Here is a 27,212-nt window from a genome sequence, read left to right as displayed (position 1 = left end):
GCATCTGATTGGTCAGTATATAACTTGATGAGGTATAAAAATACCATGAAATAAAAAAGAGAATAATCAAGAAGATTTTAAAAAAGGTATTAGAGCCAGAATGGTTCTTCTGACCATTAGAGTGATTTAGTAACGGCTGTTTATTTCCCTGTAGAAATCTATGGGATTTTGCGGTCATTTCCTGTTTGGAACGCCAGGGGGAGGGGTCACTCAGTCCAGTTCTCATGTAGAGTTAAATGGTGGAGCTCATAAGAGTTTATGCCCCCATCAGATCGTTTACAGTAACCATCTATGATCTGAAGGTCATAGGACTTGGTGAGTGGCTGGACGAGGTGTGATGTCAGACGGTGATGCACAGCACTTTCTGCCAAAGTCTTTCTATCAGTCAGACATGCCAGAACTGGAAACCACTTTGTGATAGCTGCTCCACTTACTGTCGGCGAGCAGATTTTGATGTCCTTGCCAAGCTCCTGAGCTCTTCTGACCTCTGCCTTGGTGTTAGGAGAGCCCGCCACTCAGCGGGGGAGGCAGACAACCCTGGAGGGACCAAGTGGAAGCAGAGCTCTCTGACAGCAGAGAAAGACAAGGTGTGGCAGGTTGATTCTCTGACCTTCATCCTGATGAAGACCTGCCATTCCCGGTCACAGTCACACGTGGAAGTTGTTCAGATCCGAGAAAGGTTCACAACTGGTGACATCTGTTCTGGAAGCTGAACCTCTGTGGTCCTGAAGAAGTTCTGGATGAATCTCACACAAGCGTGGTCATAAATTCTCCTCACTGTTGCACTGTTTAGTGGGTCTAGATGACCCAACTTGGGAGTTGGGTCATCTAGACCCACTAGACAGTGCGCTGAACCTTTTTTCTTCAATGATTTGTGATCTTCACTGGTGTCAATGGATTACATGAAATCTTTCCACCTTTATCCACCTTTGTCATGGTAGGAAGAACACGTCAATGGAAGGGTGGGGTCATCTAAGATAGCACAAGGGTTACAGCAGTTTTTGTGTTTTTCCTGCATGGTTAGTATGAAAATTCAAATATTACTATATTTAGCAATAGAGATACGAATCCGAATATTTTATTTGAAATCAATAGTCTTAATATCAAAAGAGTAACTTAATTATTGATGGCGATCTGTTCTTAGAATCTCATATGAACTATATTATAACAAAAATGATGCAAATATTCACGATGCCGCATAAAGTCAAACAATGCATTGTGTTTATTATGTTTAAATTCTAGATTATTTCACACCTGATCTGTTGTATTGAAATTTGGGGAAACAAAAAAAAAACACGAATTTCCATTTTCATTTGACAAAAAAAGCAAAAAGAATAATCACAGCAAGTTGCCATTGGGATCCAATTACTCCATTAGTTTTTAGACTAATAAGAATAGAGGAAAAAAACGACGAGAGTAATTACAATTTAAAAGATTAATTTTAGAACAAAATTAAAGAAAAATGAGTAGTAATGCAGAGTATCTAATAAACATATTTTTAAAAAAAAGTTTGAAATGTAATATTACAAAAATACATTATACAATAAGGATGGTAAATGGCGTACACTTGTAAGGGAGTTTTACAATCACACTTCCAGCTCTGCTGCCATACACTGGCTCCAACCTATATGTGGGGATCAGGGCACGCCTTACCCGCCTTAAGGCGGGAATCAAACCTAGAGTTTTCCAATCAGAGTTCGACTGCCCTACCCCTGCATCACAGCCGCCCCACAAGAAATGTTTCAAAGTGATCCAACGGCTTTCTTAAAGTAGTAGAAATATGTTTTCTTCGGTTTCCCTTTCATTGTCACAAGAAAGTCCAGTGTGCGTGTTGTGTTGTTTTAGGAACTGTTTTGTGGGAAAGAAGTTTAACAAAAATCACAAACAATTTTCCCACACCACGCCGTATGAACTAAATGAATGAAGTGAAAAGAAGTGAAAAGTTCAAACATATTTTATCCAAACATCTTTTATTTTGTCATCTGGATTGCAGCTTTAGTGACATAAATGTGTGTGAGGAGCTCACGATTAAGCCACACTCTGAATATGTTGCTTGAATGTGAAGATGACAGTTTTAGCGAGGCACCGAGTTCTGCAGAACAGGAGCATGTCGGCAGCAGAGGTGCTGAAGAAACCAAGACCAAGACGTTTCTGACAGAAACAGACCCCAGGGGGGGAGGGGGCTGAGTTCAGTAATGAGTCTGTGAGATATTGATCAATCCAAGTGTTGTCTTACTGGCAGCGCATTCTGAACCAGAGAGGGAGAGATTCCAGAGGAGATTCGTGACGTTAAGCAGAGAAAATCTCTGATGAAAACCAGTAAACCCAGAACTTAAGGAGAACCCTTCAGAACTGGTCCAGGTTCCTCACGGTTGACCAGACGTGCTGTTTTTAACGCAGGTTCCATCTGAGAATGCCTCAAGATGCCTGGAACGAAGATGGAGCCGTCTGACCATGTTTGGTAAAACCAAACCGTGATGCTGAAGGAACGGCCGCGACGTTTACTTTCAACTGAAATACCTAATTGCTGAAGTGAAAACCTAATAAATATGAGCATTTTAGGAAGACTATTCATGAATCTATGATGATGTTCTGATGATGGATTATTTATAAAAGAAAATACTTTGCATTTTGTGACAAACCATTTAAATGCAATGCATTGTGGTCTATATGCGCCAATCCAATCTAATCTAAAACAATCCACTCTGGTTTTTCGTAGAGACTTCTGGGAATTTTCCAGGCCACTGGATTTTGGAATTGTAGTTTTGAACACCCTGAAGAAAATGGCGACTACCCACTAAAGTGAGCTCACCAATTAGTGAGTGAATTCATGGTGTTGACCTGCTGACGAGATGAACCGCTCACACACGCTTCCTGCATCGTCACACATGCCTGACGGTCATTCAAAACTGCAGACCAATAAGAAAGAATAGAAGCAGAACTAAAACTGTCTTCTTTCAAATAACAAAGATTACAGTGTTTTGTGTGGAGACGTGTGTGACTCTGCAGATGCACTTTATGAGTCTATGCATGTCTGTGTGTATGTCTGCATCTAGAGGAATACATATTTATGTGTATACATGTGTATGCATGTGTGTGTGTGCGTTCATCCATGCAGATCACTGATAACCACAGCCGACCTTGGCTATCCACAAAGTCTCACCAGCAGCAGGAGCAGCTTCAGTTCGGCTACAGATCCGTGTCTGCTGGAACCGTCATAGGAAAATTCCTGCTGCTGGTTTAAAAAAATCATTCCCATTTGCTGACAGATCCCAGAAGCAACAGAATATTTGAACAAAGCGTGGACTGATGCCCCTCATGACGACTCCAAACATAAATAAAGACATGAAAAAGTTTTTTCTTTGCAAAACTTCTGGGCTCAAATGCTCCACTGACCAGAGGCTGCAGAGGCCGTCTGAAGATGGAACGACGTGTGGCAAATGCAGAAAACTCTGAAATGTTTAGCTTTGGTTCCAACAATTTTACCAACATCTGTGTTTGCAGAACAGAGAAGAAACAGTCTGTGGGCAGAAAACCTCACAGTTCACATTTATGTTTAGATTTTCTGTCTGCACTGAGGGCAAAAGTGGAAATATTTAAATAATTTACTGTTGGAACAGAAGAAAATTAGGAACATTTGGAGTCAAGTTAATAATTGTTCTATTGTGTTTAATAATTTACTCCAAAAATATGTTTTTACCCCTCAGGTACATCTTCAGGTTCATATTGCAGAGATGTAGCAATTTAGCCCCCCCCCCCCCAAGATGCTGTCGAAAGATGCTACTTTAGCTTCAGTGCTACTACTTTGGTAAGCAGAAAAGTATTGTGGCTGCATTGGGGGGGTAGAAGAGCCTGGGTCAGATGCCCCCCCCCCCCTCCCTCAAACATTCAGATAGTCAACCAGGTAAGACAAAAGGAGGGGGTTCCTCCTCAGGGAGCAGCTCTCCTTCAAAAGTTCACAAGTTTGAGGAGAGTCTGGTTCTCACTTTGACGTGGTCCTTCTCTGGAGGCTCAGAGTCTTTCCTGGGGAGTCCTGCCCCCCCCTGACCTGTGTCAGTGCCCCCCACTGCTGTGAAGCCATGGAAAGAACCAGGCAAAGACACTCTAGGAAAAGCCCCCACGGACGTTTGGTGGGGGACCGCTCTGTGTGGTAATGTGCTCTGAACACTTGACTGAGGAACTGAATTCTGGGGGGGTCCGATAGAGGTGGATGACACATATGTAGACTGAGGGGGGCTGGGGGCCCCTGGCTGTGGCCCCACATGGGGCAGGGAGGGCTGGGAGGCGGAGAGGGCCCTCCCATCCTGGTTCAGGTGACCCGTTTGCAAACAGTGGGCGCTCTTGTGGGTGCCGGGCCGGTGGGCCGGGCTGGAAAAGTGCTGCTGGCCCAGGGACAGCTGGGAGCCCGAAATGTGACAACCAAGGCTGCTGGATCCGTACTGGAACAACCACCCCCCAGCTGCCAGCGGGCTTTGGACAGGGGGACTGGCCAACACAGGGGCAAAGGCACCGGAAGCCAGGATTTGGGACTGCAGGGGGGAAGCTGAGACGGGGCTGGACACGCTCTGCACTACCTGAAATCTTCTCACCCTCCTGGGAGACTGCAGGTTCCCCACAGGGTTCCCCTGCATGGGGGGGCAGAAGTTCATGGCGACGGACTGCTGCAGCGTGGCGACGGCTGAATCTCTGTGCTGAGCAAAGGGAGGAGTAAAGACTCCAGCGGGCGGAGGCGGCGTCCCGGCCCGCGGACGGGACAGGTCCACCTGCTGAACCATCTCTCGGTCATACTTGACAATTTCCTGGATCATCTCGTTTTCATGGTTGTTGAAAACTCCTGAGTTGAGATCGTGTTGAACTTTGTGCATCAGAATGGAATTCTTTTTACCTGGAACATAAAAACACGGCAGAGTTACAAACAACAAGACATTCATGGTGTTTCGCAAAAGACAGTGACAGAAAAACTAGGCCTTAGTCCCAACCGGGCCTTCTGCTGGTGAAAAATGGACAAACCTTTATGGGACATGCAGATCACCTGCATAAACCCTTGTGCTATCCTAGGCACTTTAACATTGGGAGTTGGGTCATCTAGACCCCACAAGACAGGGCTCTGAACCTTTTTTCTTCAATGATTTGTGGTCTTCACTGGTTTCAATGGATTAAATGACATCCTCTTCACCTTTATCCACCTTTGTCATGGTAGGGAGAACACGTCTTGTCTTTTCTTACTTAAAACAGAAATCTGAGTCCCTGATTGGTCAAAGTTCAACTGGTTTAATGACGCGTAAACATGGGAGTTTAGAACACAGAAGCTTAAAACCATTACATATGCGAGTTTACATAGACTTCTCACTGAAGGTGGTCGACTAAACTTATGTTTGCAAGGGCCGGGAAGTCAGCTTCAGAGCAGGGAACGGCTTGGATTGGCTTTTATAACGGTTTAAAACTCCAGAACAAAGTGAATCCACAAAAACTGGAGACAAAACGCCTCCGTTTGGTGAGCTGAAGCTTGGCAGGGATGCAGAATGTGCTCCAACAGTTTCAAACACGCTTAGCCATCTTTGGTGTTTCGGAATTTTGTCTAAAGGGGGGAAACTGGTTGCTGGGACCGGATTCGAAGACAGAAGCAGAACCTCCCCCAGAATAAATGGCGTGAGTCGCTGGTTTCACAACGATGCTCGCAGTCATGGAAACGGGGTGAGAGCTTCTCCAGAGGAAGACGTGACTGAGTCAAGTTAGTAAGAGTTATCTGAACGTTCCACTGCCAGCCAGATCAGCTAACACTTTTGAGCAACAGTTTCCTTTTTTCCCTTGTCCAGAACCAGGTCCCAACCGGATCAGACAGACCTGCAGAGTTGATCACAACCCAAAAGATCTGGATTTCCCTTCAAGAACTCACCGATCCGGTCCAGTCTGTCGATGGCCACCGTCTCAAAGGCCCTCCTCATCATGGGGTACTCCTCCAGCACTTCGTTGAAGTTGTCCACAGACAGAGAGTAGAGGCGGCAGTAGGTGTCCGCTCGCACACTGGCGGTCCGTCTTCCCCGGGTCAGCAGGCAGATCTCTGCCGGGGAAACAGGTCAGACACAGAACCTCACATCACCGCTCATTCTCTGCTTCAAAGTTCCAATTTCAAAACCAGGAACTTGGTTGGACAGTTGTCAGTGAAGCTGTGACTAGAAAGAGGGGGTTTACTTGAATACAGTTCACCTGTACTCGAGTATTATTTTCTGACAGCTGTGTGAGGACAGACTTGCTATATATAGAGAGGTGCAGCTAAGCTGCATTACATCCACTTGCTTCCATTTTCTAGAAACATCTTCTCCCCACGTTTCAAGACTTGGGCTGGCTGTTGTCGTGGCAACCGCATGCCCTCCATCGACCTGCTCTGCTCACTGTAGAAGCGGGAAAAGTCCTGAACACTATTAAGTACCTCACAGGATGCCAGCCCATTTCAAATGATGCCATGATGGCATTATGGCAGCAGGATTGCTTGCAGGGAAATGTAGTTTTCCATCAATAAATTACTAATAACCACAAAGCTAGAAGTAGCTGTTGGTTATCTTAGCTTAAAAAAGTGTAACTGTGAGCGTTCACCCCCACATGACGAATGGATGCTGCACAGACAAACCAAGCTCCTCTGCTGGGGATGGACCTGCATCCAACCCAGACCTCAGTTTACAGCAGAAACAAATCAACTCTCCCTTAAAATAGCTTCCAGGCTAATTTTTAAACAATCAATTTTATGATTTTTTTTTTGTACTTTTAGGATTTTTCTTTTGCTGCTTTTGCTGCCAAATTTCTGTTGGCGCCGTGGAAACGCAGAGCCAGACCTGCTTTTGTAAATGTTCTGCTGGGATTTTGCTGCTGACACAGAACACCAGCATTTGCATACAGGCAGCATCATTAGCAGGCAGTAGGAAATGGGGTGGGGGGGCACGACTGAAACCACCAGGGCTGATGACAGAGGCGGCTCAAACCACCAGGTGACCATTTGCAGCTTCAAGTGTCCTCTTTAAATAGGATGAAAAGATAAATAATATTCAGAGCCACTGCTCGGACCCACAGCAACAATTTTGATTGAAATTAGTCCGATTAAATATCAGGTTAAAATTTACGAGGCTAAAACAAAATGCTGCCAGAAAATCAGCAAAACATTGTTTGAATTCATTCTCCCCAGAGAGACTGGGCATTTTGTGGGGGCATGAACCAGCCAAGGGCTTTTATTTTTGCTCAGCCGGAAATGAAACATCATAAACTGAACTGACAACAAAACTGAACCTGAGAAAATCCTGCAGAAGTCACTGCAAAAACACAAACTCTCACAAAGTACTTTTTTCTGGTATCTAGTTTAAACATCTTGTTACACTTGATTGAAACCAAAACTAACTAACCAGAAACCTTTCAGTCAAATGTAATGACTTGTTGACGCTGTGGTGGATGTGGCAGTACCAAGTGAAAGAAACAAGAATCAAGAAGAAGGAACATGAGAAACTGGAGAAATACCAGGGACTCAAAGACAAACTGGAGAAAGCCTGGAAAGTGAAGGTGACAGTGGTGCCTGTGGTAATTGGAGCACTCGGGGCAGTAACCCCCAAGCTGGAGGAGTGGCTACAATAGATACCTGGAAAAACTCATCAACTCATCAAGCTAAAATGATTGAATGAACTTATTGTAAAAACCTCTGACACTCAGCACTTTGGTTTGGTTTGGGATGCAGATGTTTATCAAAAAGGTCAGGTTTGTTTGAGAAGAAAGAGTGTTAAAACGCAGGCAGGCCAGAAGGACTTACCTCCAAAGTAGGATCCATCCATCAGCTTCATGCTGATATTCCCTTTGGTCAGGATGCTCACCACCCCGTGCTGGATGAAGTACATCTTTTTGCCGATCGTCCCCTCCCTGATGATGTAATCTCCGGGTTGGAATACCTCAAACCTCAGTTTGGTCAGCATGGCCGTCACAAAGTTGGGATCGGCATTGGCGAACAGCGGCATGGAGGCGACCAACTTACGGCAGTTAAAGTTGATGATTTCCTACATGAGAGTGTTTGAGATCTGATGAAACTCCAAACAGTTTGTGTTTTTTTAAATAAAAAGTGATGTAATCCTGTTGTTTTCATGAGAATCTGTAAACTCCACAGTCATGGCAGGTTCTACAGTAACTCTGCTCCTACTGAGATCTGTTTTTGAGTAACAAACGCAACTTCAGACTAAAAATCAGGCAAATTCTTCTTTTGACTTTGGCCGTGTTCACACCAGGAAGTTCCGTTGGTCTGCTCCTTTAGTCCAGATTGATTGAAGACTTTTTTTTGTTGTTTTATCAGTTGGAAAAAAATTGACAAAGTTTTCTGTGTTTATGTTTTTCCAAAAAAAATCTGTTCATGTGGGGAGACAGCATGTGTGGTATGATGGGTAACTGGTGGGGTGTCGTCCTACCTCGCGCAGAGGCTCATTTAGCTCCTCCAGGATGCTCTCCTCATCAAACATCTTGCCCTGGTACCGGTGTTCGTAGTAGTCATGGATTTTCTGCCTGAAGTCAGCAGGTAGTTTGTGGAAGGACATGTACTGCTCCACCTGCTTATACTAGACATGGAGGAAGACCAAAAAAAGACTTGAATTTAAAATGAAATATAAGCAAAGGTAATCGTAATGTTTATAACTCTTATTTATTTGCTAAATATTGTTTCTTTTGTGGTATTTTTTTATATGAAAAATTAAAACATGGATGGAAAGATGTATGGTTTGTTGGCTGACTTTTAATCGACGGACAGATAGATGAATGATTAGATGGATAGATCGATGGATAGTAGGTTGGTTAAATAGATGGACAACAGGAAGGATAATTGGATGTGTAGATGGATGGTTGATTGATTTGATGGATGCAAGGCCAGATGGATGGATGGATGGATGGATGGATGGATGGATGGATGGATGGATGGATGGATGGATGGATGGATGGATGGATGGATGGATGGATGGATGGATGGATGGATGGACAGGTGGATGTTTGATTGGATGGATGGATGAATGGGAATAATCACTCTGTGTGGCCCACAAAGCAGAGAAAAGGCCTCCGATCCACATGAAGGTCTTGGACTGACCAAAATTCTGGACCATCAGTTTTTGTGGGACAAACATCAAGCTGTAACTTTGATGCATGTTAAAACAAACGTGAATTTGACATGCGAACTGCGTTCAGTGTCAACTGTCATTTCATTTAAATGATGCACGTGTGAGGTGCGCACCCGGAGCGAGGAGGGTGGGAGTGGAATTTGTGGTAAATGTATGTGCAGAACTGTGGCTACTAATCCGCTGCACCCCTAATTTGTTTCAAGCATGAATGACACTTTTTTAAATCATCTTGAATTCCATTGTGATCTGCAATTATTTTAGAGCATGACGATGTGACCATGCGCCCGGGGGTACTGCGTTGGTGACCCTTGCTCTAAAAACTCATGAATTCCTAAATAGAATGAAAAATGTCAACAAAGTCCTGATGTTCAAAAACATTTACTCAGAACGAAGAGACCTCCTTTCCATTAACCTAAATTTATTGATAAGTTTTACAGTGAAAGTTAAAATAAAGAAAACCACAAATTCAAAAAGAATTTGGAATATTTTGGGCTTAGGAAACATTCTTTAGAAATATTTATGAATATAAAATATGCAGCAAAATGACCCTGAAATTGAGTCCAAATCTCATTCAGGGAAATGTTCTCCAACTTTAACTTTTGGGGTTTTTCCAGGTTAAGAAGAAACCAGGAAGGCTGAAAGCATCAGTGTTCATCGCTGGAGGCCCCCACTATGGGTCCTGATGGAGAGGTGAAACAGGAGGTGAAGCGGGAGGTGAAGCGGGCGTGCAGTTATGTAATGACTTCTGTCCTCTGCCCATCTGGGGGAACTGCAGCCAGATGGTGAGCTGCCAGCAGCATGAGGCCAAATGAAGCGATGAAACGAGAAGATCAGCCTCCTCGTTCAGAAGGAGATCCAGCAAGGCTGCAGGGTCTGCCTTTTGGGTAAACACATGTGGAGCACATGACGTCCAGCAGTGATCCTGAAGCGGTTTTGCAGTTTAATAATGAGTTTTCCATGTTTTCATTTTGAAAAATAGTAACTGGTTTAGAGTCTTTTATTCTATCAAGGAGCGCAGCTCTGTCAGGGGTAGAGGAACCTGCACAAAATCCTCACGACAAGGAACTGACAAACTCTAACTGATCGACCTCCAGCTCCAACGCCCAGATAAAACCAGATGCACCTACACCAGCTGAAAGAGGGGCGGAGCTCACCAGGCTGGGGCACAAGACGCAGCGAAGTCCAAAACATGAGAGAAAAAGCCACAAGGCGACGCCTGCATAAAAAACAGAACGTTCTGCACTAAAAGGTTCTCTGAGGGATTCAGTGTCATGTTCTGCTGGGAAGCTGCTTCATGGACCTGAAACAGAGTTTCAGCGTGTGTCAAAGTGTGTCTGCTGTTCGGATGAGGCCGACAATAAAGAACAGCTGGACTTTCTATGGTCAGCCTTCAGCTGCATCATGGGAGTTTGATTTCAAAAATAATACCATTAATAAAATCCAATCTGATGGCCGTACTCATTAACTCAACATTAATCCTCACTAAAACTAAAATCAAACACTAATTTATGAACTCAGAATCAGATGAATAACCTAAACAATCCTACGTTTATACAACTATGAGACAAAAACCTATAAATGCGGGTTAGACTGAAAGCAGGAGGCACAGCTGGAGGCAGCAGAGATGAAGATGCTGAGCTTCTCTTCAGCATGAGACTCCAACTATGTATTAAATTTAAATAATAAATCTGGTTTTGAACTTTTGAACTTTCTTCACAAGTTAAAATGGATTTGGTCAAAATTTCCATTTAACAGTTTTGCTCCGTTTTACTAAATACCTAAATATAAGTTTGTGTTCTATAGATGCAGCTAATGCTTCTATTCTTTCCTTTAAACACATATTGTCAATTGAATTACATTCACATATATCCTCTATTACATTAAAAATGTTCCCAGCATCAATAAACAGAGCAGCAGCTTCTCATTTTATGATCTATAGGAACAAAATCATCCTTCCACTTAGAACCACAGTTCCCGTCATTAGAGGATTCCTGAACATTTTCAGTGGAACTCATCTCTACTGTTCATAAGGTGGCATTAAAGAGTTTCTGCATGAAGCGTCAGAGAAAATCTGAATCTGGTAACGCTCGGCGGTCTGTGTATGAAGACACGGTGCTGAACTGCACAACTGTTATGACAGTGCTGAGCCAACGCAGAGCATCAGGCTGACTGTTTAATTTGTGCCAAGTCAACAAACGCCCATGCTGACATCTGAAGTATGTGCCAGAGTCCCATCACTAAGATGGAGTCCACGCGGTTCAGGATGAGATTCACGAGCAGATGCCGAATCTGCAAGTCTGTAGATGCAGGTCTGCAGAAGCAGGTCTCCAGATGCGGGTCTCCAGAAGTGGGTCTGCAGATGTGGGGCGATGGACCTTTGATCGTTACTTGACTGCATCACGGAGGAACAGGAAACAAGACAGACAGCAGGAGGTGCAGCGCTGACACAGAGCAGACTCCAGTATGGAGTCTGTTTTCACCTTTTCTGGAGAGCGTTTCTATAAAAAGCTGGAGCGTGCCCGCTGAAGGAGAGCGGCAGCATTAATGTCAAAGAGATGGAGCAGAAACCAATTACAGAACAATTGTGTGGTCACTTTTTTCTCCAAGTGCATTAAGGAAAGCTGAGGTGAAACCTTCAGGGTGAGTCTGCCGAAGGACAAAGTCTCAGAGACCAGACAAGCACTAGGAAGAAACGAAGAACAATGTCTAGACGTTTCCACAGAAACAAAAAGACAAAAATAAAAGATAATCTCATCTAAACAGGTCAACAATAGAAAAACATCTGAATGAAGAAGAGACGACGTGATGAATTAAAAAGATCAAAGGTGAAGTTCAAAGGTCAGAAGGTCAAAAGGTGATCAAAGTTTTTAGAAGTCAACCTCAAAGATGGAGCAGATGCTGGATTCATGTGAGGCCATGAAGATCTCACAAATCTGTTCCTAAGATCCATTAGGTTCTGAGCAAGAACCAACTGGATGGTTTGGATGCTGGTCTCTGATTCTTCTGGGATTATGCAGAACAGAACGTGTTGGTTGGATTACTGCAGTTGTTATTTGGACTCTTGAAGGCAGGTCCAATCATAGCTCATGACATCAGAAACAGCGTCGATCAAAGTCTGAGACACGAAGCTCCGCCCTCAGAGCGAGAAACCAAACAGAAGACGATGTAAACACAAAATAAAACTCAATCTTTGTTTCTTTTATCTGAATGGTGAAATGAGGCTCAAATGTTCTGGCCTGACTAATCTCTCTGCTGTGCGTCCGGTCCGGAAAAGAGGAGGCAGCGGCAGGGCAGACCGGCAGACCCCCCAAAACCCCCTCTGGACCAGCTGAGAGCTGTGATCTGCTGCTGATCGGGGAATCCAGGCGAGCCCAGCAAGCAGCATGTGTTCCCGACAGGGCAGACGGGGTTCTTGTTTGGGTTCGTCATCCACACGGTGGAGATATTTAGAGCAATAGCCTTCTAGTTTGAATGTTTGAGTTTACAAATGAACTAAAAGGGTCAAAAAAATATATCGGAGTAAAGAAAAGTGGTATTTTAATTGTGGAAATCATCAAGATCAATTCAAAATCAGAAAATTAAGCCACTTTTTTGTTTCTGGCTTGTTTTTTTATATAAAAAAAGATAGAATCTCCTACATAAGGTTAAAGCTTTGCGCTGTGGCACTAGTTTGGAGGCGAGTCAGGATGAGTTCAGAACGGCTGAAACGATTCATTTTAACAACAATTCCATCCTAATTCATTGTCGATATTGATTCACTTTGAACGATCGATTGGATCCGATCCACTGACCTAAAATGGATCCAGGACATCTTTGTCCAAAACTTCAACCAGTGAGACTCAGAGAGAAATACCTGCTACTGAACAGTGCAGTTTTCCAGATTCATTGGATTTCCTCAAGAGAATCAAGTGTAAATTAAATATGAGTCCAAACAAACCAATAAACAAGAATGACTGTCAAATCCATTCATATTTTAGTTTCCTAAAGTTCCGTCCACTGTTGTTTTTCCACATCCAAAGAATCCAAAGGGAACATTCTTAGAACATTCTAGACACTGGATGGTCACATGACTTTGCTAAACTCAGAGTTTTTCCACACATTGGACTGGAACGATGGTTGATCAGTTTTTGCTGACATCACATGTGTGTTGTTCACTATGATTGGTTGTTTTTACAGTCAAATAAACCTACCATAATTCAATCCAGATGGTATTTTCCAACGTTGATTATAGTCCATTTATTTAATATTGAAATTATTTTTTAATGGTTTAGGTCCATTCCATTTACAACTCGTCAGTCCTGTCGTTGGCTGTGGACCTCGCCTCTGGCTCGTCTATGACTTCATATTTTTTATGGTTTCATGTTTATTATGCAATTACCGGCATGAAGCCCATTGAGACGACTATTGTTGTAATATTGGGCTACAGAAATAAAACTGAACTGAATTGAACATGTCTCTGATTTATCTGGTTGGACAAATCACATTGATTAATCAATTTTTTATTTTCAACTTCTGTTTTTTTGTTTCTCTCTTTAGTTGCTTTCAGCCTCAATTTACAGTTTCAGTTCAGACTTTTCGTTTTTGGAGTTGATCCGGGGTTTATGTGGGGGCGGGGCTTTCAGCCCATTGGCTACCAGAGACCTGATTGACATCAAGTGACAGGTTGTGGTGATGTCATTTCCAGATGGTGTTCTGGAGCAGAATCTTGTTTTCATTGGATAACATTTTTTTATTCAAGTTTTCAGTATTTCTTCAAATTTACTTGCTATTTTTTATTCTCAGTTTTTATTCACGTTTATGACGGGTGCTTTTGCTTCAAAACTGTTTTCAAAATTTCAATTTTATTTAAATTTATAATTTGTTTTTCATTCAGTTTAAGATGATCCTAATTTGACTCCATAGTTTAACCTCCAGTCAGAGGATAGAGGGTTTCGTTTCAGCACTGCCTGCCCATGTGCCTTTGGGCAAGACACATTGCTCTTGGAGAGCTGGTTGCATGGCAGTTCTGGTGTGAAAGAGAGTTACTGAAAAGGACTGTGGGTCTTTAAAAAGACAGAAAGCTCCTCATAAGGCGGTGCCGTTTACCCATAAAATGGAGGCAGAGTTGCACTGAGAAGCCTTTTTGACCAAAACGACTTCAGAAGTTTCTTTTCCTCAAAGTAAAAGAAGGAAAATAAAATCCAAAGAAAGCGTGAATATGAGCTTCAATATGTCCTTTGACAGAGTTCCCTTAAATACAAAAGTACAGATCTTTACCTTTTCTTGGTATTGACGTCTGGAGGAGTCCAGCGACTGGATGAGCGCCGTGGCGTGGCCGATGAACATGGCGTAGCAGGTGGCTCCGATGATCATACTCAGCATGGTCAGCCAGATGTCGGACATGCTCTCTGGAGCCTGCCTGCCGTAGCCGATGCACAGCATGTGACTCATGGCTTTAAAGAGGGCGAAGGAGTAGAGCTCGCTCCACGTGTCGTTCTGCAGGAGAAGAGAGGACACATCACAGGAGACGGGAAACACTTTTAAAGCTCCTTCAAAATAAAAGACAAAATTTACGAAAACAAGGATTTATAACGGCTTCAGCAATGAACCCTACAGAAAGAAGCCAGCAGATTTACAGCCAAAACTGCAGCCAATAGTTAAATGGATGAATCATCTCTGCCTTAGAAAAGGTTGAATGATCAAAGATGGTGCTGAGATCTCCTCCACCAGCTTCCCGTAGATGATGGTGGTCACTGCTGTGGCCAGATCCCTCTGCCTTTTAAAGGTCACCACCGTCTCCTTGGTTTTGCTGATGCATTTCTGTTGCACCAGTCTACAAACTCCTGCAGAACCAGACTAAGGTTCTGTGAATTTAACCAAAGTGATGGCATCAATAAACCTTTCTGTTTCCCTGAGATGCTGTGGAGCTTCTGCTACACGGCTGAAGGCAACCCAACAAAAACACCTGGGATGTTCTGTTTGGTTCACATACATTCAAACTTTTTCTGCTGACTGTGCTCGTGTCCCAACTATGAGAGAAGCCCAGCTTGAATACTTCCCCCCGAAGACCCCAACCCTCATAAAATAGGTTCACCATTGAGTCACAGAGTTTCAGGGCTGAAATAATATTTGCAGAAAGCAGATGAATTTGCTCCCATCATGAGGACTCTCTAAAACCTTTTTGATGAGGTTATCAGTGTGTGAAATTACTTTGAGGGTTCAGCAGGCTAACTCAGAGGAGGAAGGAGACAGTCGTGTAGAAAACTGTCAGGATGTGGGGGGCGCTAGTGAGCCAACTGCTCCTCATTTCTGCCATCATTTAAAACAAAAGCTGTTTGGCGCAAATGAATTTTTTCTTTAGTCGACTTCTTTCAAAACAGAAAAAACATAAAGAACTTCAGACTGACAGACTTTAACAACAACATACGAGAAAGACGTCAATTCAGTTGAAAAAAGAATAAGATTGCTCAAAGTAAAACAATTAAGTATTTTGATCATTTTGACCTTTGCTATTTTTTATTTCTTGAAAACTATTTTAAGATAAATTGATTAAAACTATTACATTCTTAGATTGCTTTTTGGAGTGGATGTTCTGTGGGCTCAGATCTTCACACCTTCATCTGGTTTGCTTTCACTTTTGATTCCAAACCTGGGCTTTAGGGCGCTGTGGTTCAACTAAAGCATTGAAGGAATGCACAGAGAAAAACTAGCCAATCACATGGATCTTCTAATTAGCAGGTTGGAATGCAGGTGAAAAATGGTCGAACCTGTACAGGCCGCAGGTGACCCACAGGTGACCCACATGAAATATCAAGGTTGTAGACCGCTCAGCAGATCTGTAGAAAAATTGTTCACGCGCATTTTTTTCTACGATCATGCTGCGGGCGTAGTGAGCACTTATACAACACGTCAGGGGGAAGTAGGTGAGACACAGGCGTGTCGTACAGATTTTCCAGTTTTTTAACCCCCCAGAATCCTGCAGACAGTTTAAGGAGCCCGTGCTGTTCACGTGATACGTGCGCGCTCCTTGCTGCAGGCTGACTGTTAGAAATGAGGAAATCAGCCAATCAGAGTGGAATTTGTGTGAACATCCTACGGCGTCCTATGGGCACTTATGGATCACGTGCACACCCTATGCATGCATCATTTGGTCAGTAAGGAGCCAGAACTCCCACCTCACTAACCACTACAGTGTGGCATGAGAACGGCGTACGACAGCATCACCCGTACGTCTTAAGAGCACGCACTCAAATGCTTTGAACATGTTCTGATGTAAAAAGTTGTTTTTTTTATTGAGTTTTTCATGTTCAAACAGGAAACACTGGTGGCTGCATTCTGCTGAACCAAACCTGCTGCAGGTTTGCTTTCTGGCTCTTACTGTTGTAAATGTGACTCCACAGAAGTAGGAGCCTCAGCCATGAACATCAGCACGCGCCAATGCCGCACGGCTCCACAACAACGTACAAAGAACAACACAAATGACGATGGTCTGGAACTCTGCCGTGACAGGCGGCAGGTTAGTGGCTGTAAATCTCTGCTTGATCCTCAGACCTCTCTGGATTTTTCTGGAGAACAGAACCGATCTGCTTCCAGGCTGCAGATCTGCCATCATCCATCCTCCTTACAGACTGTTGGTGAAGCCCACAGATAGAAAACAAGACAAGAACTTCCTGAGCTGATTTCGGAGCCAAAGCCTGTGCTGCTGTCTGCCCTGATCGCCATGGAAACGTATAACATGAACACAAATGTGCAGAGCTGCTACTACATAGCATGCTGAGTGAATGACTGTAACCTTCACTCAGACCTGTCTTTTTAGGATGATAAAATGTTTTTATGCATGAAGTAAAAAAAACATTTATTCATCTTATTGCTGCAGACAATGGCTGTTGGTTTTAAAATAAGCTTCTTTTTCCGCAGATGCTATAGCCTTTCTGTTTTTCTGTAAACAGATTTATCTATCCTGATAACTCCAGCCATCCTTTGCAGTTCATAGAAGAAAACCTCAGAGAAAAAGACGTGAGCATGTCTTCATGTTGGAGTTAATGCCTAATTGAACCTGACAGCGCACCGTCGTCACTTCCTATTGAGTATGACAACTTTCAGGGTAACTGAATAAAGAAATTCTGCAGAGATATCGCCCTCTGTGAAGGTGGGTGGAGGCAAATGGAAGCAAATGAAATTAGCTCCTTTTTCTTTTATTTGCCATCACTCCTCGCTGGGCTGCGTGTATGTTAGCTGACTGCATGTAATGCATTTAGAGAAGGAACACAAAGAGGCAGAAGAGTGAACATGCTAACACTCTCAGGGTTCAAATACTGTTTCACTCTCGGGATGGATTTGCATACATGAGAATGCCTGTGTGTGCGGCGCCGAGCATGTCTCTGTGATGGTGGCAGTTTGATTTGCCTCGCAGATTTACAATTTTAATATGTAAACTTTTCATAAAGAACATGTTAGCCGTGTCAGGATTCATTATTTAAAGCCAGCGGCTTCATGTTTGATTTACGATTCAAAACAGCAAGAGAATCACACGCGTGCACATGCACACAAGGCATGTCCAAGTGGCGCTTGTCCTGCATCTCCACCATCCTGGTACCCCAACAAAGATTGTCTGGACTGAAGCTGCAGAAATTTATCGATTCATAATTCTGTTAAACTGCAAAAGTAAAAGCCAAAATTAAGCAACAGAGAAAGTATCGAGATCAATAATGAAGATGAAACAACCTACTGTCCCAAATATTTGATTACTTTTAAAGGAACTTGTCATCAGAAATAACATCTGCAGCTTTTCCAGTTTCTCTTCTGGCTGGATTTTGACCAAACTGCCTTCGTTTTTCCAGCAGAAAAAACATCACATCTGTCAATATACCAGCAAACAAGCACCTTCAGTCAGAAAAATAAACTTCTCTGAATCTAGACAGTGACTATTTGAGGGATCAGAAAGCTGAACCAAGACGTCTCTGGATGTTTCAGATGATGGTGAAAGCTGGTTCTGTGACCTAAAGCATGTAACCAAAATGGTACATTCACACCGGGCTCGGAAACACGCATTCGAGCAAATGCTTCCAATAAAATGTTAATGTAAACGCACATATCTGTGCATTTCAGGCTTCCACGCTCAAAACCTGTTCATGCATTGCTACTCAAGTTTTTAGGTCTGTTTTTGGGGCTCTACGTACAAAGCACGCAGTTAATAAACACATTCTGAAAGGTAAAACATTTGACCAATCAGGGATTTAGTAGTGACGTGTGGATGGCGTCTTTTGTTTTGGAAGCACCAACCGTTTGAAAATTGGTCATGAAGGAGAAATTTAAAAAAGAAAAAGCCATGAAAATTTACACAGCTCTTCCAATTATAGGTACATGCGTTAGTATCAGGTAGCAACAGTCCAGTGTGAACGTCGTATGCTGAAAGCGCATTCTTGAACACGCCTTAAACATGTCCAATGTTTTTTGTAGCTTAATGCTTAAGGCCATGGCGAGAGTTATGATTATTTTTCTTCAAGTTTGTTCCATGAAGCCCATTAAAGAACAACTGATGTGTATATTTTCTTGAAAACAACAAAAACATATTTAAGCTTGTGCTAAAGAATAATTAGCAGCACTTGAATCCATCTGTCCGTTATAAAAACCAGCAAGTCACTGATTGATATCTGTGCTCAGATCAGCGCAGTAACGGAATAAATGGAGAAAATATTACTGCTCCTTTCTATTGAAGTCAGTTTTGTGTCTGAACTGAAGGACACAAAAAAATGGAAAATTTAAATGAACCCTGAATAAAACTGAAATTCAGTTTAAAACTGAGGGGAGCAGCTTTGTGGTGATTTCATTGGTCGTTAGGCAACCCGGCTGAGGGGACAACGCCACCTGTCAGCCCGCAGCCTCTTACATAAGAGCCTGCCATAATCCGGTCTGTTGTGATGGTCAGTGGTCGTAGATCTCATCCTAGAGTTTAGAGTCCCGTTTTTACTTTTAGACGTTGAGAGTTTCTAGGCCGACAATCACACAGACACAGCAGGAAGCAGGGAGAATTCTGGGAGTTAATGTGTGTGTGGATCCACACAGTTGTATGTAATGTGGTGGTCTTTGCTGTGGGAGCCATGTTGGAAGTGGGAAGAGAAGCAGGGAGGAGTCCAGTTCCAGTTTAGGAAGGCAGACGTTCAGCCAGACTTCAGTGGGACTGTCTGTTGTTTACAACATCTGACCTTCACTGTCGACATGACAACCAGCAAGTGGCCACGCCTTCAGAAACTCTATTGACCCAAGCTTGAAAATAAAAGCATCGGTACTAAGTAGGTGTCAACATGTGTGTGTGTGTGTGTGTGTGTGTGGGTGTGTGTGTGTGCGTGTGTTTGTGTGTGTGTGTGTGTGTGTGAAGGTTTTTGCCACCAACAGGCATGTTTGTTGTATTCGAGTGTGTGGATGAGTATGTCTGTGGACATGCCCCGCCCTTTCGATAAACATCTACATATGAAAGTTACAATGACAATCCTCTAGAAACGTACTGCCTCAGTTTTGTTTGTAGTAGTGCCCCCTCCTACGTGTTTCTCTAATAAACCTCCCCTCCCTTTTTTAATTTCTTTTACCGTTTTCCTCCATCTCTAAAGCTGCATTCACTTTGGGCAACCACTTCCAGTCTATGCAATCGCGTGTAAAATGTGTGCTTCAGGCTTCCAGTTCAAATCTCCCATTTTCATGTGTGGCAGCACAAGGTTTTAAGTCAATTTTGGAGGTCTGGATGTTCTAATGTTTTTTACACGACTCTTCTGTCGTGACACAGAACTAGAATCCCTTCACTAACGAAAAGCCGCTTACCACCATGTTGTTGAGGGAAACCCAGCAGTCAGGTGGAAAGTCCTGCAGCATGGGAACCAGGAACTGGAGGCAGCCATCCCAGTGGCACAAGAGCAGCATCATCCCAATAAGGTTGAAGATTCGCACCACAGCACTGGCCAGGTCATAGGTCATGTGGAAGATCTGCCAGTAAGATGAGAGACACAGAGGAGAGGTGACCTACAGCTCTGACAGACATGTGAAGAAACTTATGTTGCGGAGAATAAAGTTTAGCCTCCTTCACAATCTAAAGCCTTAGTCACGTTAACCCGTATGGGGGGGGGGGGGTGACCCACACGGGTTCTTTTGGCTTTTGGGTCCATGGATGGTCACAGAGAGGAGCAGCTGTATCTTAAGAGGAGCACAGGTGTGTCTAAAGTTCCCTTGTGGCTCTTACGGCCACCTCAAGAGAAGTCATGAGAGTGGAACGTACCATTGTGGTGTGTGTGCTAAGTGGATCATGACAGGATAACGGAAGTTAGACGCACTTATGGCGTACGGGTTATGGCGTACGGGTGATGCTGTCGTACCTTGGCCGCTGTGACGAAGGCTTTAGCTTTTATTCCCAGAAGTTTATTATTTTTCATCCCATCAAGGACCTCTTTTCTTCCTAAATAAAAACTCATCATTGCTGAATCTTGAATTCACTGCATCTGTTTAAGAGTGAAACAGCAAACTCTTGAAGGAAAACAGACTGGACTAAAATCCCTAAGATTCCCATCAGTCTGTCAAACTAAATTCATTACACGGAATCTGGAAAAGTGGACTGCTTCCAGAAGGACGGATAGACCTGCAGACAAGTCTTCCTTCAGAAACAGGAGTAGAAAAGATGGACAGAAAGATGAACGCTTCATTGGATGTTGACAACTTGCTACAGTTTCTGAGCATCACTTAAATTAGGGGGTGGGGTGGGGGTGGGGGTATCACTGCTGTTTGAATGAGGGAATTTTATGGGGCATGCAGTCCTTACTTAACTGGGCCAACTGGTTGTTTAAATAAATCATAAGTACAGGAGAAATCCCCCACCAGGGGCAAGGCGACCCTCCTACGAGGAGGAGAAGTAGGCCAGACTGTCTGTTGAAACATATGAATCCTAGAGCTGCCTTTGGGAGAACCATCCAGCATGTTGGAGAAGCTGAGCACCCACAGCGGAAGATGGGTCAAGAGGGCCTGTCACTCAATCTGCCACCTGAGTGCGCTTCCCGCCCCCAATATCAGCCGATGGAGACTCCGGGTTCATAACGCAGATAATATCAAAACCAACTTCTTTGTAAAGGAGGCACAAGCCCCGCCCAGTGATTAGGAAGCATTCATTATTAAAGAGCCTCAGCGTTAAACACCAAACCAGCAGGAGGCTCTGACCTACACACTGTAGGTCAGAGCACTTCACTGCCCCCAAACAGAAAGAACTGCTGCTTCCTAATTAAGATCCTGGACAGGAAGAGGAAATGCGGATTTTCTCCTCTTTGCAGACATCACTTCCCGTCTGTTCAGACAGAAACACAACTTCCTGCTGCAGGAATGTTCCGGTTTAATACTTTACTAAACCCAATGCAGACAGACAACTTTACACCTGACAAAATCACATCATCTAATCACCTTCAGGAGCCCTTCATCCTTCTGACATACAGCTCAGCCACATGCTGGAACTCAGAGCTCCAGGAACCGGGTTCTGGTGCAGGGAACCTAAGCCGAGCCCAGAAACCCAAGCAGCCATAGCAGAGCTCAGCTGGACACAGCAGATAAAGGCTGAGCCAAACCAGAGTCAGCGCTCGCTGGTGGGGCTCTTATCAGCTTTCAACTGCCCCACTGCCCTCCAGCAGTTATTTACAGAGAGAGTTCACGTTTCATTGGTGGAGGTTTGGTTTGTCTAACCTTCAAAAAATGACATCCAGGGAGAGATTACACAAGAGGAGGTGAAGGTGAGGAGAAGAGAATGAAAAGATCAGAAGACAAGGAAAAGATGAGGAGAAAAAAAGGAGTAGACAACCAAAAAATAATGAGAAGAAAAGACCAGGAGTAGACGACGCCCTGCAGCACCTCCCATAAGCAGGAGTCTTTCAAACCTCTGTGATTCTCTCAATAAAGGACATTTTATTTTCCAGCAACAGAAGTGATTAGAAAATGTTTCTGTTTTTCTAAAATGTTTTCTTTTATTTATTTGTTTTGCTGATGAGCACAAACTGCTTTTATTAACTGAATCTGAAAGTCAGACCTCAGATTTATTGTAATCCATCAAACCTCATTTATAAAAGCTAATATATTTTGGGTGGGGGTGTTATTTACTCTGACATAAACCACTGCACAGAAATCCAATAAGAGCTTATTAAGTAAAGCCCACAGACAACAGAGTCCTGACAAACATGAATGAACCCGGAGGCAGAAACTTATTTCACTGTAATGAAACAGTAAACTGTTCTTCACCTCACAGCGTCCACCACAACTAATGATACTATGGAGACGTTCTGATTATTAGAACATCCATGCTCATGATCAGCTTTGATTTTTCGTTTTCGGCAGGTTTCAACCATCATCTGTCTGATTGCAGACTCATGGAACCTGATCTGTAGGGTTTTGAGGCTCCGGATTATGCCAGCTCATCTGTGGTCAGCATCAGCGTACCTCCTCCCACTGGTGGATGTATCGGATGAGTCTTGACAGCCTGAGCAGACGCAGCAGGCTGAGGATTTTAGTGAAGCGGACGATCCGGAGCGCCCGAGCCGTCTTGTACACTTCCGAGTCGATCCCCTTCTCCACGATGAGGAAGATATAATCCACAGGGATTGAGGACACAAAGTCCACCACAAACCAGCTCTTCAGGTACTTCATCTTGATCTTCTTGGGGTCGAGGATGATCTCTGTGTTGTCTTCAAACACGATCCCTGTCCTGAAGTTGAGCACCAGATCCATTAGGAAGAAGGTGTCAGAGATGACATTGAAGATAATCCAGGGCGTGGTGGTCTCATCCTTGAAGAAGGTGATGCCCACAGGAATGATGATCAGATTCCCCACCATGAACATTAGCATGGTAAAGTCCCAATAAAACCTGAGAAGGAGAGGGAGACACAAACAGAGGCTGAGCTGAATCAAGTCCAAAAGCCTTTTATGAAACTAATATGTCCTCAAAAAAACTGTAAAGATGTCGATGTAAACAAGTCTGAACTAAATGATCTGTTTCAAACTGAAACATGAGGTTTTGCTGCAGACAGAAGAGCTGCTGCTCACAATATCAAATACCAGCAAAGATGCTGATTCTGCTCCACAGAGTTTTCTAGCTGCCTGTTTCTCCCCAGTGATCCCTGGAGGACAACCAAACAGCAGGACACAAAGGTTTATGAGGTCAAAGTCTGAGGTTTGCTTTGTTTAATCAACCCAGGAAGACACAATGACTGAAATCTCAGATGAACATAGACATGTTTCCATGCTCTGCTCAAAATTTCATCCTCCAAACGCTCAAATTCTCTTCAGAGTCACTAAAAGTTAGAGAGCTGCTGATTTACTAGGGGGGGGGGGGGCAGCCCCTCATCACTGGAATATCATTGGATATTTTCTATTTGTGCGACAGAATCAGTCAAGTGTCTCAAAAGTTCAATGATGTACAGAAAACGTCTGCAAAAGAAATAGGAAACATTTCGTTTTAGGGACTTGGGAGCTGTCCTTAGTCCTGAAACGGATTCTGTTTGTATAAAATCAAGTTTTTCTTTGAGTTCTTGGGGTGGGAGACAGACTGTCTGTCTTTTCATGAGCCTCATTTATACCTGAAGTCGCTGTATGGATGAATGATCCAGTTACCCGCGGACTTTACGCGCTCCTGTTCCTTCTCCACCGCCTTCTGGCTGCCAAACATGCGCAGGGAGAATTTGTTGACTCCGGGCTGCAGCAAGGAGCTGAACTGCCGCTGCATGTAAGTCTGGGTCCCTCTAGAGTCCCCATCCTCCGGGACGATCTGAGAGCCGTCCTCCGCCTTGATGAAAGTCACCGAATGCCTCGTCTGCTGCTCCGGGGGCTGTCCTTTACCGGTTGGGGCGTTGGAGAAGGAAACTCTGGACTCCCTTTTCCCTGTTGCCGCTGCGCCCTTGACCTCAGCTACGGGGCCCCGTGTTGGGGGCCCCGCTGAAGTGACGGAGCCATCCATGCCCGCGGCCGGGCTCCCGCTGTCCTCACTTGTTACGGCCCCATCTGCCTGCCTCTCCTGTCGGGAGATGAGGGACGACAGGCTCCCGGAATTGGCCGGATCCCTTCGACAGTCTCCGTTCTTGTTGCATAGCATACCGACTGCCCCCGGCCCCGTCCCGGCTGCCTCTGACTCTGTGCTCTGGAGGGCGTGGGAGCCGCGTGCTTGGCCGCGTGGGCGCAGGGACGCGCGGACAGAGCTGCTGCTGGCACCTGGACTCTCAGACTGCCCCCCACTACAGAGCCGTAGCCCATTGTTGGAGGAGTTTTTGGACGCGGCCCCGCCTCCAAGATGAAAGTGCTTCATTCTGGTTTCGCTGCTGCGCTCGCGCGCCGCGCGTTCTGGAGAGCACGGCTGATGGAATTCATCCTCGGAATTATCCATCTCTGACAAACAAATGCAAACTGACTGCTTAAACCTGGGGGGTCAGGGCGGCGGGGGGAGGCCGGGTGGTGTTTCATGATGTTGGCAAAGAATGTGAAGATTCTTAGTATGATCGAAAAGGTGCAGAAAGTGGAAAAACCAGAAGACACGCCCATCCTCCACCAATGAACTCACCTGATGGCAGGTAAAGGTTACTGTCGGTCACAGCGCAAGTTCGGCCTCTTTTCGCTCAGCTGTGGAGTCAAACAAACTCTTGATTGCAAAGAGTCATCAGCCAATGACGCGCGCAGCCGCAGTCAGGTGACCTGTAACTTCAGAGATGAGGCTGCAACTGCTGGACGAGGCTGAGCATCACCAGAGGCTGCTGCTCCTGTGGTCTGGCGGTGCCACCTTGTGGATGATGGTGGTAAAGCTGCAGCTTATGGCCTGATTTTGCTTTGAAAAATCTTTATTTTATTTGAAACCTAACAAATAAAAGAAGCAAACAGTAAAACACGCAAAGAGAAACAGACAAGAACACACATTTAAAAGGTTCCAGAGCAGGGAGATTCCTCTCTGTGGTTCTCCTGAAGTCAGCTGATGTTTTTAAATCATCTCCTGGTTGAGAAGAACTTCGGCTCATTTGAGTAAATCTGTTTCTTGCACAGAGTATCAGGCAGAACAGACTGCATCTTGTAGATCTGGGAGTTCCTCTGTGAACAGTCTGTACATCCCAGACTGTAGATAAACATGAACAATAGACCAGCAACACACTAATCTGATTTTGATCTGTGTGTCAATGAAAATATATTTATATAAGATATTTTTAACTTGTAATATTTTTAATAATATTTTTAGGAGCTCTGCTGTAAATGCTATTTCCCACTGGGATAAATGTTTGATTATCTGGGAACTGATTTCTGCTGCAGTGTTTGAACCTCACTTGGCCACCATTCAGATGTTTATTTAAAGTTTCATAAACTATTTTGGCTGAAGAATCAATCTAATTTATGCTGAGACTTTGAAATATTTGAATGAGGTCCCCAAACCGCAGTTGGGAAAATGGGCCTCCTATTCCGGCTCTGCCATCTGATCTGTTCCAAGGACATCCAGTTGGTTTTTTTTTTTTACTCATCCAGGATTTTTACTCCTAGCAATCTGTATAATATTAAAATGGGAATGACCTACTTCACGAGTCATGTAGCTGGTAAAGACGACGCTCCACAGCATCAGACATCAGCTATTAGAGAAGATGAGGTCAGACTGTGACATGAAACACAAAAAACTGACTTCACTTTAGCCCACGTTCTGGTTTCCAGAACTTTTTCTGATAAACCTTAATTACTTATTACTTATTTTTAAAAATAAAAATGTCAGACATTTGCGTGAATAATTTTTCTATCGTTGTCCTTGTTTTGTAAGGTCTCAGTAAATTCTACTTTAGTCTATTTTTAGATTTTGCATTGCTGAAACCCAAAGACTCCTCGTCTTCAAGGACTTCAACGCCTGACTGCTGTGAGGAAGACTCATCTACTGGGGAAGCCACAATTCGAACCGTTTTTAACCCGAATCGTGGGGAAAGTTCATTGTACCATACACCAGTATGTTTACGTTGAAAGTGTCAAGCAACTGTTGTGCTAAATATCAGGATTTGTTTGTTTTACGTTACAGCAAGCCTTTTATGAGCCGCCTGAAAGGTTTTTCTTAATTTTTACTTAATTCGTTAAAATAGGATTTTTCTGAAATTTTTTTGTTTTGCAATGAATCAATAAACCAACTGAAACAAAACTGTTGCCTAAAAATCGAGGTTTGAATCGAATCATACAGAAAATGAACCGTCACGTTCCTGTCATGGATCAGAAAACGAACTGGAATTGATCAGATTACTAGTGAGAACACCAGAGACCTGTTCCGGTCTGTAGTGGAATGTTCCAATCTGTCCACTCAAAAGCAGGTCCAACAGAACAAGAACAGACTGTCTACTGCCTGAGAACCACGACAAAATTAGCCCACAGAGAAAAAGAATCAATGAAAAACAAAGTTCCTCCTTTGGCTGATCTCCTTCCGTCAGCTCCAAAATGCACAGCATGATGGTCAAAGGAACATGAACAGGCGGCTCTTATACATTCTGTTGATGCGTGTGGGGGTGGGGGGGGTAGTATGTCCTCCAGCTGGAGAGTTGCTGGTTGAAGTTCCAGTACAGACAAGATTAAAGCCATTCAGGACATACCCAGTAGGTCTTCCTCTCCTTAGTTAAAGAGATGACCCTTATAGCTCCAGTGAGGTGGGCGGGGCTTAGTAGCCTCAGAGTTTATTTATGGTTGCACGCTCCTGGCTCTAAATGTGAAACAAAAATGAGAAAGGTGGTCTTGAAAATAAGTTCACTACAATGGACAAATAAAAACTCTCCATCAGTATACAGTTTGTAGCCCATTGAGACAACTATAGGTGTAATGTTGGAACCCGAATGAAAATGAATGGAATCAGTTTCCATCATCCAGATGGTTCTTCTGGCTCTAAAGGCTGTTTCAAGTTTAGAAGAATTTCCTCCATAGAGGAAGTTCAGTCGAATGTCTCGCTACCTTTAAATCAAGGCTTTTCAATTGAAATGTGGTCGTAGTTAAACCGATTTAACATCTCAGTTCAGTCAGCCTGCAGGTGGATATGACGCAATTTCAGAACTTGTTCTGTAAATCCTGCAGATGCAGTTGAAGCAAAGCATGATGGGAAAAAGG

The 27,212-nt window shown here is 43.8% G+C and overlaps 1 protein-coding gene across 1 annotated transcript; it reads right to left on the bottom strand.

The window, feature by feature from the left end:
- Window positions 1–1,953: 1,953 nt before the first annotated feature.
- On the bottom strand, window positions 1,954–24,583 carry hcn2b (hyperpolarization activated cyclic nucleotide-gated potassium channel 2b). Its single transcript, XM_004067824.5, has 8 exons — window positions 23,699–24,583; window positions 22,563–22,986; window positions 19,923–20,084; window positions 14,385–14,603; window positions 8,433–8,579; window positions 7,790–8,030; window positions 5,897–6,061; window positions 1,954–4,885 (listed from the first exon to the last, which is right to left on the bottom strand). The coding sequence occupies exons 1-8, from the start codon at window positions 24,496–24,498 to the stop codon at window positions 3,957–3,959; spliced, it is 3,087 nt and encodes a 1,028-aa protein (XP_004067872.3). The 5' UTR covers window positions 24,499–24,583; the 3' UTR covers window positions 1,954–3,956.
- Window positions 24,584–27,212: the final 2,629 nt, after the last annotated feature.

Source organism: Oryzias latipes, chromosome 4, assembly GCF_053564925.1.
Source record: "Oryzias latipes strain Hd-rR chromosome 4, Olatipes_Hd-rR_3.1".
NCBI classification, from domain to species: Eukaryota; Metazoa; Chordata; class Actinopteri; order Beloniformes; family Adrianichthyidae; genus Oryzias; species Oryzias latipes.
This window is presented reverse-complemented; position numbering and strand designations above follow the sequence as displayed.